Here is a 13,193-nt window from a genome sequence, read left to right as displayed (position 1 = left end):
AAACATTTATTCGCATGAGGGAAATGAATGATATTCTATGGGAAGACAGGAAATTCCGTTAGCGATCGCAAGGATTTTCAGGATTGATATAAATTGAGAACCACTAGCATGCTGTCAACCTTAGAAGTCCTGGTCGCCTTAATGAGTGTCGAAATCTGCGAAAGGTTCATTAAAAAGTCACTGGTACCAATTACACCGTGTCTGCTCCGTTATTCCAGTCTGTTCCATCATAAACCGTGAAGCGAGATAAAAATAGTCCTCCGGGGTGAACGGGCTGGAAAATAAAAATAAAATCTTTTCTTGTATTGTTTCGTCGATGATATACCAAGGGATCTGTCAGTTACGTAACGAAGTTCCGTGTTCGAAACCAGGTAACGCGAAGACGGTGAGAAACGACAACAGCTCCCGGTTCGGCAAGTTCATGCAGGTCTGCTTCGACAGCAAGTGGATGATCAAAGGGTGCATCATTCAGGATTACCTGCTCGAGCAGAGCCGTATAACTTTCCAGAGCGCCGGCGAGAGGAACTACCACGTGTTCTATCAGCTGGTCGAAGCTGGCACGAGGGACAAGGAATTCGCGGAACAGTACAAATTGTTGCCAGCCAGCCACTACAAGTATCTCAATCAGTCTGGTTGCGTGAAGATCGACGGGATCTCTGACTCGAAGAAGCTCGACGCGCTGAGGCTCGCGTTCAACGTGCTTCAGGTAACATTTCTTTGTTTCAACATTCGACGGAAACAAAATCGAGAAACTTCGAAAGTTACTCGCGCGATAACTATGTATTATTACAAGAGTTCGAAGGTTTTTAAATAAATATTCAAAGTGAATGCAATGCTCGTGGAAGATCGATGTTTGCGTAAGTATCTCGCTAGTCAAAATAGGGGATTGAAATTGTGCAAACTATCTTTCCTTGGTAAATTATAGAAAGGAAAGGAGAAGATCCAATGAAAGTTCCGAGTTCCTGTCGCCGTCTAACCGAATCGGTTCCATTTGTTTCTAGGTCGCGCCAGAGATGTGCGAGGGTATCTTCAGAGTTCTGTCAGCCATTCTCTGGTTGGGGAACTTAAGTTTCGAGGACGTTGACGGGGAACGGTGCGAGTTAAGTAAGGAAGACGTCGAAATTGTCGGCACGGTCGCCCCGTTGCTCGGCCTCCAGCTCGAGGATGTGACGAAGGTGGTGCTGATAAGGCAGATAAACGTGCGGGGCAACATCACCGAGATACCATTGAAAGTGCAGGAAGCCCGTGAAAACAGGCACGCGATGGCGAAAGCGTTGTACTCGCGAACGTTCGCCTGGCTGATCAACCACATCAACAACTGCACGAATCCCGGCCAGGACAGCTCCAGGTTTCTCGGTGTCCTCGATATATTTGGCTTCGAGAACTTCGCGGTGAACAGTTTCGAGCAACTGTGTATCAATTACACTAACGAGAAGCTCCACAAGTTTTTCAATCACTACGTATTCGCGCTGGAACAAGAGCTCGTAAGTGGTCTCCCGGGTTTTTTTCCATTCCGAGCAATCGGTTCACGCGAGCGTTAGCTTGTTTAGGAAAATAGGTCGACGCGTTTTAAATCTAATTAGTTTTGATTTATTTCAGTACAGTTGCCGACGACTGTGCCGATACTCTATTATCACCTACAGTATTAACGTTCCATTTCAATTGAAGTATTTTCACTAGAAGTTTGAAATATAAACTGAAAGTCGACGAATCCTCCGCGAGAACACACCGTTTACCCTTTAATATTCGAGCCAATTACCCTGACGTCTTGTCGTTTCAAATTTCAGTACCGACAGGAAGAGATCCAATACTCCCATATCACCTTCACGGACAACACCATGTGCCTGGAATTAATCGAGAAACCTCCGCGGTGTGTTCTTAAGTTACTCACCGAGCAGTGCCATATGCCGAAGGGTTCGGACCTAGCTTACCTGACCAATTTACACGCCGAATTCGAGAACCATCCCTGCTACGTGAAGGGCGACGATCGCCGCAAATGGGAGAAGGAGTTCGGCGTGAAGCATTACGCCGGTTGCGTGACCTACACGGTCGAGGGATTCGTGGACAAGAATCGTGATGTGCAGCAGGACGTCTTCTTCGACCTGATGTCGAGAAGCACCAACGAGTTCGTCCAGGAGATCACTGTCTACCAAGATCTCTTGGGCTGCACGGTGGCTAGGGCCAGTGGAAACGCGACGACGATGTCCCGCGGGACGTCCAAAGGCAAGCCGACCCTTTGCGACTCTTTCAGACATCAGTTGCAGGCCCTGGTCGACGTTCTCCAAGCTACCACACCTTGGTACGCGAGATGCATCAAGCCTAACATGCAGAAAACAGCGAACCACTACGACGAGAAGCTGGTCCTTGATCAGCTCAAGTATCTGGGCATGTTGGATATCATTAGGATTAGGAAGGAAGGCTTCCCGATACACATGGCCTTCCATGACTTCGTTGCTAGGTACAAGTGTCTCGACAGAGGGCACATACCCCGATTCGACGACGACAAAGAAGCTGTTAGATGTTTGATCAGCAGCCAAGGTATTCCTGAGACTGAATGGCAGATTGGTAAGAGCAAGGTATTCTTGAGGAGCTACGTGCACGAGCCTCTGGAAGACTCTAGGAACCAGATGGTCACTAGTAACGCGATAATGATACAGAAGATTTGGAGAGCCTACGTTGTACGGAAAGGTACAGTTTGTCCGGGCATGTGTGGCTTTTTATATGATTTATTTGATGGCTGAGGCTAATTAAGTTTGTACTTTTGTGTAGAATATAAACGCATCAGAGACGCTGCGCTTAAAGTACAGCACGCCTATCGAGGTTGGAAGCTGAGAATAATGTTCATCAGGAAGCGGAGGGCAGCGATTGTCATTCAGAGTCATTTGCGTGGTGTTTTCGCCAGAGAAGTGGCAACTGCCCTGAGGGAAATGAGAAGGGTGGACGAGGAAATGAGGAAGAGGGAGAGACTGGAAGAGGAAAGAAGGCTCATGGAGGACAAGAAAGCGTTAGAGGAGAGTCAAAGGTACAGGGCTTGTTTATATTTTGCATAAAGGCGCGTTGAGTACTGGGAAAGTTTTATCGTATCATGGTGTCCGAAAAATAGTAGTGCATTAGAAAAATACGTACGACAAAGATTATATGATAAAACATTCCAAGCATCCTAGGTTCTATACACTTACTCCGGTATGCAAAATACAGTGACGTTCGGATGGGGTAATGGCACTTTTGTGGGTTAATTTTCCATTTGTGTCCCTTGTAGCGCACAGTACAATGGTATTGTCGGGATGGAGCCTGGGTAAGTTTGTCTGTAGTTCGAAGGAGGAATCTAAGAGCCCTAGCCGCATGATAAGCTCTGCAACAATAATCAATCGCATTTAACATAGTCACAGAGCTTAGTGTAATACGCACATCAGCACTTACAATCTTCCACGTCTAATCTGTGCTCCTACACCCTAAAGCTACTCGCTAACACTCGAGGTTCAGCGTCGCATAAGAATGATTCGATTTTCCAGGAAAGCGCAAGAAGAAATCGCCGCGCTGTCGCAGATGGCGGAGCAAATGAACTCCAAAATGGCTGCCTCGGACTTGCAGTCGGTGGATCTGGACAATCTGTTCTCGTTCCTTTCCGATGTGCAGTCAACCAAGGGCAATCAGATCATCGAAGAGATCGGTGAACAAATGGATGAGTTAGTGGAAGACCTTGACGTGGAGTTGGAGACCGTGATACAGATGGAAATGGAGATGAACTCAAAGACCGAGTCGAAAGCGAACACTCCTAACGGTCAGGAAGCTCCTTCGCCGCCTCAGCAGCAATCGCAGCCTCAGCAACAGAGGATCGCAAGTGGAAACGCTAGCAAGCTTGGTCAACCGAGTCTTCCAGAACCCACCGAACCTCCTCCGCCGCCGCCACCGCCTGCTCCACCTCTAGCCATGAATGGAGACTCATCCACGGACAATGGGGAACCAATTTATGAATCAGTTCTGCCGCGCGAAGAGAACAGTCCCAGCAGTCCTATCGTGGTGAACGGAAACTCCGGGCCATTGGTGAACGGCGATTCCTGTGGATCTCCTCCTCCTTTGCCGAACAACAAGGTCAAGGAGCAAATCGCTGGCAGTCCACCTTCTCGGCCAGAGTCCAGAAACTCGAACAGTCACCACCTGCATCACAATAGCCACCATCAACCAGTGCCTCAGCAGCAACAGAACGGCCATGATCAACAGCAGCAACAGACGCAGCAGTCTCAGCAGCCACCGGTCGAGCGTGAACAGAGGCGAAAGTGTAGAGTGGAACGCAAGCTTCAAGAACTGGAAGATAAAAAGGAACCTGACAACGAAGTCACTTATCACGACATCGTGGAGTTCGCGCAGAATTACTTCAACAGTCACGAAAGATCTCCCGAAGGAACGATAATCGCTACGCTCACCAGAAAATCGCGCGGCAAGAGTGTAGAGTACATCCCTAAATATGAGATGGTTACATACTACAAGGGATCTACAATACCCAATTCCCACATACATATGTACGACCCTGACAATGTTAATGTAGCCTGTTCGGTGTTCAGGGTAAGCAATTAGTGTCATACATAATTTACTACTATTATTTTGGATAACATTAACAATGAATATTTATATATTTTAATTATTTCGAATATCCTATTTATGAGGCTGCAGTTAATTTGTAACTTTGTTCCCACGATGTTCAGGATCTCTGCAAGTACATTAGAGGGGAGATGAAGCTGGATCAAGAGATTGCAACCATTCAAAGCATAATTGGTTACGGTATAGAGCGTGAAGAGTTACGAGATGAAATTTTCGTTCAGTGCATGCGCCAAGCAACGAACAATCCTAATCCAGAATGGGCAGAACGAGTCTGGCTACTACTGTGTCTAGCGATCGTTGCTTTCCAACCCAGCAAATTGCTGTACAAGTATTTTGTGTCCTTCCTGAAGAAAAACCTAGCCCTCGAAGGGAAACTGAGGCAGTACGTACAATGGTGCGTGGATAATTGTAAAAACATGAAGGTCTCGTGTAGACAGCATCCACCGTCAACGGTGGAAATCGCTGCGATGAGACGATTAGGCACCATAGTGTGCCGGTTCTTCTTCCTGGATGGTAGAACTAAAGCCATTGACGTTCACCCGACTGATACGGCTGCGGATGCGGTCGCAAAATTAGGCGAAAAATTAGGCCTGCGGTCTTTGGAAGGATGGGCGATTTATCAGAGTAGGCCTGACGGAGAGGAGCACGTCCGGGCACACGACTACTTGTATGACGTCATAGCCGCTTGGGAAATGTATGATTTGTTGACATATTATTAGACTGCGGATTTTTATGCGTTCATATGAAATTTCAAAGTGCAAAATCGCGCAGGATGTACAGAATTCAGAAAAATATATAATACATGCAAAACGTAGTGATTTTTATAGTGTTCATTAGGAAAAATGATATTCTGTAACTCCGTTTTTCTAACTATATTCTTGAAAATTTGAGTTCGCATACAGATCCGCAGTCTAATTATTTTAAATAAGCAGTATATAATGCAATACTAAGTTACGATATACTTTTAGGAAGCAATGTAAATTAAATACAGCGCAGTCCACTTTCTCAACGCTGCGACGTGGCAACAATGCCACCTTGGGCAGCGGCGACAACAGATTCGTTTTTAAACGCAGATTGTTCCGCAACACTCGAGAGATTTCTCAAGATCCTGTTGAAGTGAACATGCTGTACGCTCAGGCTGTTTATAACGTCGTAAAGGTACATTCTACATCGCTCCGATTCTAGAATATTTGAAACATTCTATCCAGTTGCTGTGATTATCAAACGACAATCCTAAATTTTCAGTGCGACGACTTTCCCGTGTCCGAGAAGGTCGCGCTCCAATTGGCAGGTCTGCAAGCGCAAGTCTCTCTGGGCGATCCGAAGGACAACGATCGATTGGACTACTACAGCGAGGTCGATAGTTTTTTGCCTTATCGAATAAGCCGTGCCCGCGGCGACGACGTCTGGGTGCCAATAATAGCTCAGGCGCACAGACAATACGGCGCTGGCCGGAAAGAACTCGCAGCCAAAGTGTTGTATCTATCCTGCGTGATGCAGTACCCGTTGTACGGTACCACGATGTTCAACGTCACCTATCGGGGATATTGGTCTTACGGGAATCAGCTGATCCTAGGCATTAATTGCGACGGTTTGATGCTGATCAAGCCGGACGACAAATTCGTCTTGTCGGAGTACCGCTACCAGGACGTGGAGAGTATCATGCTGGATCCAAGCGACTGCTTCATCACTTTGTCGCTCCTCCGACACAATCCGGACAGCTCACACAAATGTTTCGTGTTCGAAACAGCCCAGAAGAACGAGATCGGCAGTCTAATCGTGAGCTACTGCCCGGCGCTAGCCGGCTGGATCACCGAGAACGAGGTTCCCACGAAGAAACTCAAATGCATCACTAACGAAGATCGCATTAGGCTGTACCACAATCTAGTAAATTCTCGGCGAACGCTTGTCGACGCGGAGATATTGAGGAAACCGCAGGATTCGGGTGGCGGATTTTTGAGGAACACTCTTAGGAGGCTGTCTAAGCACAGAATAGAGAAGCTCAGGCAGGAACACGGCAGTGCTACCGATCACGGCGAGACTTACAAAGGATTCCCCTACGCTTATTGGGCGTTCAGCAGGCAAGCTATACCGCAGAGTTTATCGAAGCTGCCCGATCCGGACGAGCAGATCTGCCTCAGTGTTTTCCAGTTGATATTGACCTATGCGGGTCTAGGACAGAACGGGGACACTGTGAGGAGGGTAGAGGACGAGCACGTGAATCTCATACAAACAGTTATGGAGCGTTGTATAAGGAAAGAGAATTTGCTAGGCGAACTGTATTTGCAATTAATTAAGCAGACCACAGATCATCCTGACCCCAACAGCCGGGTGAACCTAAGGCACTGGGCGTTGCTCTCTTTGGCCTGCTCCGTCATTCTGCCGCCACAGAAAGTTATTCGAAAGTATTTAATTGCTCATCTGAAACGGTGTGCCAGCGATTACGTCACGGAAGAGGGCAAGTACGCTCGGTTTGCTGAAAAGTGCCTTTACAAAACACAGGGCACAAGGAGGAGACAATGGCCGCCGAGCAGGGAGGAGATAATGTGCACTATCAATCGCAGGCCTATCTACGCGAGATTCCACTTTATGGATGGACAGTATCACGCCGTTGAGTTTCATCCATCGGCGACAGCCAGGGACGTGATGGAGATCATCAAGGCCAAGATCGGCCTTGAGGAAACAGCAATGGGTGATTGTTACAGAGCATATTATTACTAGATTATGAATCTTCATGCACACTCGAACTTTATTTTAATGCATGAAATCTAGTAGTTTAATTTTTACAGTTCATTCGTATCGAAGCCAGATTATTGAGAACACATTATGTATAATTGACAGGTTACGCTATATACGAGGTCCTAGGGGCAACCGAAAGGGCGCTGATACCAGAGGAGAAAATCGCAGACGTAATGTCCAAGTGGGAACGTTACAGGACAGCGAACGCACAACAGAACCAATCGCAGAGGAAACACGCACACCACTTCTTCCTATTTAAGAAACATTTGTTCCTTGATCAGTATATGAATCTCGACGATCCAGTGGAGAAGGAGTTGTTGTATCACCAAGTATTGCACGATTTGCGCGCGGATCGGTTCCCAATCACCGAGAAAGAGGCTGTAAGGAATTGGAAACATTTCAAATGCGTAGATCAATCAAGGAGGGTTACAGGGTTAAATGAACAGAATCTAATTAAATCTCTTCTGCTTTCAGATGATGCTGACAGCGTTGCAAGCTCAGCTAGAACTCGGCGATTGTCAGGACCCCGTATTCGATCACGACTACCGCACTATATCAAGTCACTGCCTGCCGTCGAGACTTGTACCTAGTTTATGCGTAGAAGGTGTCCTCCAACACCACCAGTCGTTAAGAGGGATGACTCCCCCGGAGGCGAAGAAAGCGTTCTTAAATTTAATTCAATCATGGCCGCTGCACAGGGCCACGATATTCGACGTGATGCAGTCGTTCACCTCGAACTGGCCACGCGTTCTTTGGTTGGCCGTCGATCAGCAAGGTCTTCATCTTTTGGAACACCGTTCCAGGAACGCTCTTTGTACCTATGAATATAGCAGTATTCTCAGTTATAGTCCAGCTGTTAGTTGTTTGATGATTATCACTGGTACTGATAAGAAGCAGAGCAAGGTCATTCTAACCACGTCTCAGGTAAATTAAATATAACACACCTGCGGTAGCCACAGTGAAACAGAAAAGTAATGGCGCACCGTTAGCTTATGTAGTAACTAAAAATGGCTGCAACCGTTACAATAGGAGTAAGAATATTACAATAGTAATATGATCATTTATATAACGTCTAAATATGAATTATACATAAATTTTAAGAGACATTCAAACCTATAATTTACTCTATTGTATCATTTTAGGCACACCAAATAGCGAATCTGATTCGCGAATACATGGACGTGCTGCAGTCGCCACCGGAAGTACCAAAAAGGGAGTCGGCAATAGTGCAGCAGATAAATCAGCAACAGTTACAACCGCCAGCGAATCTCCAAGCTCCCATCGGCGGCCGTAAATCCAGACCTGCTTCAGTATTGCATAGAGGTGCTCCAGTGATACAGTCGCAAGCTAGTTAGAAAGTTAGGCGATTCGTTAAACGCGACACTTCTGCCTAGCCTGATACGCGAACCGTTACCTCATACGTAACACTTCTACCTTTGCCTCGTATTCGTTCAGACGATTTGATTTTACTCGTTTATCGCTAGTCTCGTATCGTATTTAACGTAATATCCCTCTGTGTTCTACATTTTGTACGTTTCGTTCGTAGTCGTATGTTTTACAAAGAACTTCAGGATCAGGCTGCGGCGGGCAGGTGCGTCTAGTTATTAATGCTTTACTCGGCAAGGCCTATCAAGGGGCGAAGCAGTCATCGTTGCGACGGGACGGCACTAGCCTAGGAATACTTCTTTCTTCCAGTATTTATTCAATTAGCTTAGGATCGAGGGTATGTCGAAACGGATAATAGCTGCTGCCGTGGAGGATAGACTAGCGACTGGACCGACCGTTAAACGAATAACTGCCATTTTACAATTTTAAACCGTTGATGAACCGTTGAAGACTTCTAATTCCATTTTTCTCCGTGAAACGTCGTTGCCTTTTTTACGAGTGGTTGTCTCGATGTTTTTTATACGATTTTTGCAGCGTATACGACTTACCATCTGATGCAATAACTATACTGAACTAAATCGACGGATCGTTCTCAACATCGATACAACAGAGTATCGGAACACTTTGGCATATCATTTCGTATCGTTCGATTGAACGGGTGATTATCAGGTTTTACCAGGAACGACCAATTCATTCTCTTCATTATCGATTCTGCTTGTTTCCTTGATCACTCTGTTCGACGATACTACGAACATATAACGATATATAAAAGAGAAACTCGGCGGACTTCCGGGCTCGCCGTTTCGAAAGTCGACGTTAACGTCTCGCATATTAAAGTCGCGCAAAATTCACGTGCATACGACCATTATACACGCTATCATCATATTTAGACACAGTTATTCCAACGTATAGCAAGCGATAATGTGTAATCACTAATTAGTATCTCGAGAAGAGAATCCTTCGATAATGTTTCAAATGAAAGTCGAACGATAATCCGGTCTTCGTTTATTCAGACAATCTTTAAAGTCGCTTTTTCTCGTAAGACTTGTCACAGTGGAATTACCGTTTAAGACGAAGAATAACAAGTGTCCGTGATTCAGACGCGATCGAATCGATCGAAAATGCCACGAAATTGCGTCCAAAGAAATTTCTTCTTCTCCTTCTTCTTCTTCTTCTTCTTCATCGTCTCTTTTTTCTACTACTTGTTCTTCTACTTTGTTTTTAATTCGAGAGCCCCGAATCGCTCGATGTCCTGGTATGTAAATATATAAACAAAACTTTTAAACGATAGCGAATAGGTTTCAGGAGCAGAACCCTCCAGTGTTCAATTCTACTCTACGCCTACGTAAATTAAGCATAAACTTCACACCAGTACAGAAACAAATACTATCTACACACACACACATTTTAACCCTTTCAATACAATCTCTTTCATATTCGTAGAGCGAGACTAGTATAATGGAAGCAAGCTCTCTCTATTTACCGTTCACCATTTAGAGGTACCGTTAGTTTCCACTAATATATTAATATTACCGTTTTGACGATGAGCAACGGCGACCGCTCAGAGAGGCGTATTAAAAAACATTCAATAGTTAGAACATTCAGTAAAATGGGAACTCTATGATGCTAACTTTTTCTTTTTCCATTTCGAGACTACAGTTGCGTGTCGTATTTTAAAGACTTTTCAAGGGACACAGTCGGGAAAGGGTTAACATAAAGTTAAATAAGCAAAGTCCCTCTAAGGATCTTTCGTCGAACACTGGAGCTTATCGAATCCTAAGTTCATTCTTGGACCAACATTTCGTCTAGATGAATCTCGAATCGTTGCCGGATCTTTCGTAAAATCGTCACTGAATAGGTCATCGCTACTAATTGGTACCTATCTTTCGATGCGCCCAACGTTCAATGATCTAATCTCATTCCACTCTAAAACTAGAAGAAATTCCGGATCTCTGTTCTTTCAACTGAAATCGTTTTTAACGCAACCTTTCAACCAATATGGGAACAGTGATACACTTGTCTTGATACGTTAACACTAGATCTACCGGACGGGTCAAAACGACCCATTTTGATTCCTTTCTTACGATAAGTTAATTTAATAATAATCACATTGAAGTCGATCGAGACACCGATAAGACTTACAATTTATAGGAAAAGAGAGAATACTAAATAACCGATTCGATCGCTTGGTAGTTCTAGTGTTGAAACCGTCGAATGAATTCAGCGTTGACCGAGCAAGAATCGAGGGGTTCGTCGTGACGAAACGGAGATATTTGTGTGACCTCTGTAATTCCTATTGATTACGATTTCCTTTCCGGGAGTTTGGCTAAGATTCGACGAGTGCAGAGACAGACTGTGATCCGCTTTGGGTGTCCTTAGTCTTCGAGAGCTGTTTAACGAGTGAGATTTCGTGTTAACTAATTAGGAAAAAGGGGAAAAAAGGAAGCGAGCGTGCGTGTGGTTGCGATAGTGAGACAAGAGTGCATGGGAAAGTACGAGAGATACGGCGTGATAAGATTTAAGTATGAATCGAGAATGCAGTTTTGCGATGCGTGCATAATACCTAAAAAGAAAAATGTGAAGAAAGAGGGGCGGGGGGGTGATGGTACGGCGAACCCCCGTATGTGTAGCTTAAGCGAAATAAATTATTGGTTGACGATGTTATATTGAAATATTTAAAAGCGACGAACACTGTATATAAGTATATATATAAATAGACACGCATAGACGAATACGCACACACTGTGAATCACACGCAGGAACCACGAGACACTCTCATACATATACTCTCATACACACACACACACACACACACACGACAGACTGTTGTAAACTCGATGGAACTCGACAATGGAACACGGTGAACATGCCTACACGCGACGAGGATATACATACTATTATATAAATATGAATATAAAATATAAATATATGAATATATATACATATATTATATATATACATATAGATTATTAATATACTCGGGCTATGTATAAGAATACAATAAAAGAAAGCGAAGCTTTAATATTGCAATTGGCGTGAGTTTCTCTTTCGACGACGGCATGTTGACTTTCCGTCTCGCCTTGCTCAAGACTTTTTGTGAAAATAGATAATGAGTAACAGAGGATATTGAGAGATGGATAGAGGAAGTTTTAAGTAAACAAGAAACGGTGTGATATAAAAGAGGAATTGAAAGACGAGTGAAGTAAACTGTGGAGTGGATTCTGAACCAAATCCACGGAAATTCATTTCAGACGCTCAGAACTGAAGGAGTCGTAATCAAATAACGATTCGATTAAGTTATCACTTTTATTAATGAATATAAAAATTAATATTCTCTCGCATCGAAGGAAGCTTCCCCGGATAGTACAAATATCAATAACTATCATAGTTAATTAATTAAGAGCACATCTGGAACTTCACTGATAATACAATATATCACACAGTCACGGTCACAACGTGCATTACCAGGCGTCACCTTCGTCCATAATAATAATTCTTCAAACACTTTATATTAAATTCAATGATACTCGATTCCGTTCTCGACCAGAGCGTTAATATATCGAACGCCTTGATCATTTTCTCTTCGTCGATCACCTCGCTCGACAACGACGTCACCTCGCTAATTTTCAGACCGATATCGTTAGTCAATTGTCCCGAGGCGAAATCGAGATCTCCGTCGGTCGGTTCCCTCTCGTTGCTGTTCCCACTTTTACCCTGACTCGCGTTCAACTCGAAAAAGTCATCCTCCGCTTTCAGCGCTTCAGGAATTCCTTTTATGAGACACCTCCACGCTCCCCTTACGTCGGCGACGCTAATCTCGGACCAGGCCTCGTACAACAAATAAATACATTCCTTGAGATCGTAGTTAGCGCAGAAGTCCTTAACGTCTTCGCTGACGCTCGCCACTCGATTCGACATCTTGTAGTGATAACACTCTTTAGCCTTCGAGATCAAGGTGTCTATAGGTTGCAGTAAGTAACTAATGTGCGGCGGTAGGAGCACAATCTCGAACCTCTCGTCGCCTTTGAACTGTTCGACGATTTCGCTGGTGTACGACCTAGAATCGTCCAACACGAGGATCACCTTTCCGCACGTGCCGTTCTGCAACTGATACTTCATCACGTCCGGTTTGAAGTGATTCTGGTACCAGTCGACGAAAACATTCCGATCCAACGCAGCGTGCTCCTGGAACTTGTAGATCACCGGCAGCTTGCGCTTCGCGTGTTTCAGCGACCTGGGCGTCTCGTATCTGTGTATGAACAACGGTGCGTGCTTATGGCTGCCCGTTGCGTTGCTGCAGAAGCCTACGGTGACTCTGTCCTTGTTGGGCTTGCCTAGCTTCACCGTTCGGTCGTCCCATTGCACCTTGGTCTTCAGCGGAAGCGCCTTCCACACGAGACCAGTCTCGTTCATGTTGTAAATATTTTCGTACTCGATCCCCTCCTCCTCTATCTGACGGACGAACCGGT

The 13,193-nt window shown here is 45.0% G+C and overlaps 1 protein-coding gene across 3 annotated transcripts in view; it reads left to right on the top strand.

Annotated features, from left to right (window-relative positions):
• The window catches only part of Myo81F (unconventional myosin 81F), a 52,771-nt gene extending 41,017 nt beyond the window's left edge, over positions 1–11,754 (top strand). For 2 of the 3 annotated variants that reach the window (XM_031969435.2, XM_031969437.2), the window contains exons 5-16: positions 372–706; positions 1,002–1,484; positions 1,788–2,688; positions 2,770–3,022; positions 3,260–3,295; positions 3,513–4,563; positions 4,704–5,293; positions 5,568–5,757; positions 5,845–7,291; positions 7,441–7,718; positions 7,813–8,262; positions 8,481–11,754. In XM_031969435.2, the coding sequence (XP_031825295.2) occupies positions 372–706; positions 1,002–1,484; positions 1,788–2,688; positions 2,770–3,022; positions 3,260–3,295; positions 3,513–4,563; positions 4,704–5,293; positions 5,568–5,757; positions 5,845–7,291; positions 7,441–7,718; positions 7,813–8,262; positions 8,481–8,693 (6,227 nt within the window). In that variant the 3' untranslated portion in view covers positions 8,694–11,754. The remainder of the gene's footprint in view (positions 1–371; positions 707–1,001; positions 1,485–1,787; positions 2,689–2,769; positions 3,023–3,259; positions 3,296–3,512; positions 4,564–4,703; positions 5,294–5,567; positions 5,758–5,844; positions 7,292–7,440; positions 7,719–7,812; positions 8,263–8,480) is intronic. The other variant, XM_031969436.2, reaches the window with a different exon arrangement.
• Positions 11,755–13,193: the final 1,439 nt, after the last annotated feature.

The sequence above is a fragment of the Nomia melanderi genome, chromosome 8 (genome assembly GCF_051020985.1).
Source record: "Nomia melanderi isolate GNS246 chromosome 8, iyNomMela1, whole genome shotgun sequence".
Taxonomy (NCBI): domain Eukaryota; kingdom Metazoa; phylum Arthropoda; class Insecta; order Hymenoptera; family Halictidae; genus Nomia; species Nomia melanderi.
This window is presented reverse-complemented; position numbering and strand designations above follow the sequence as displayed.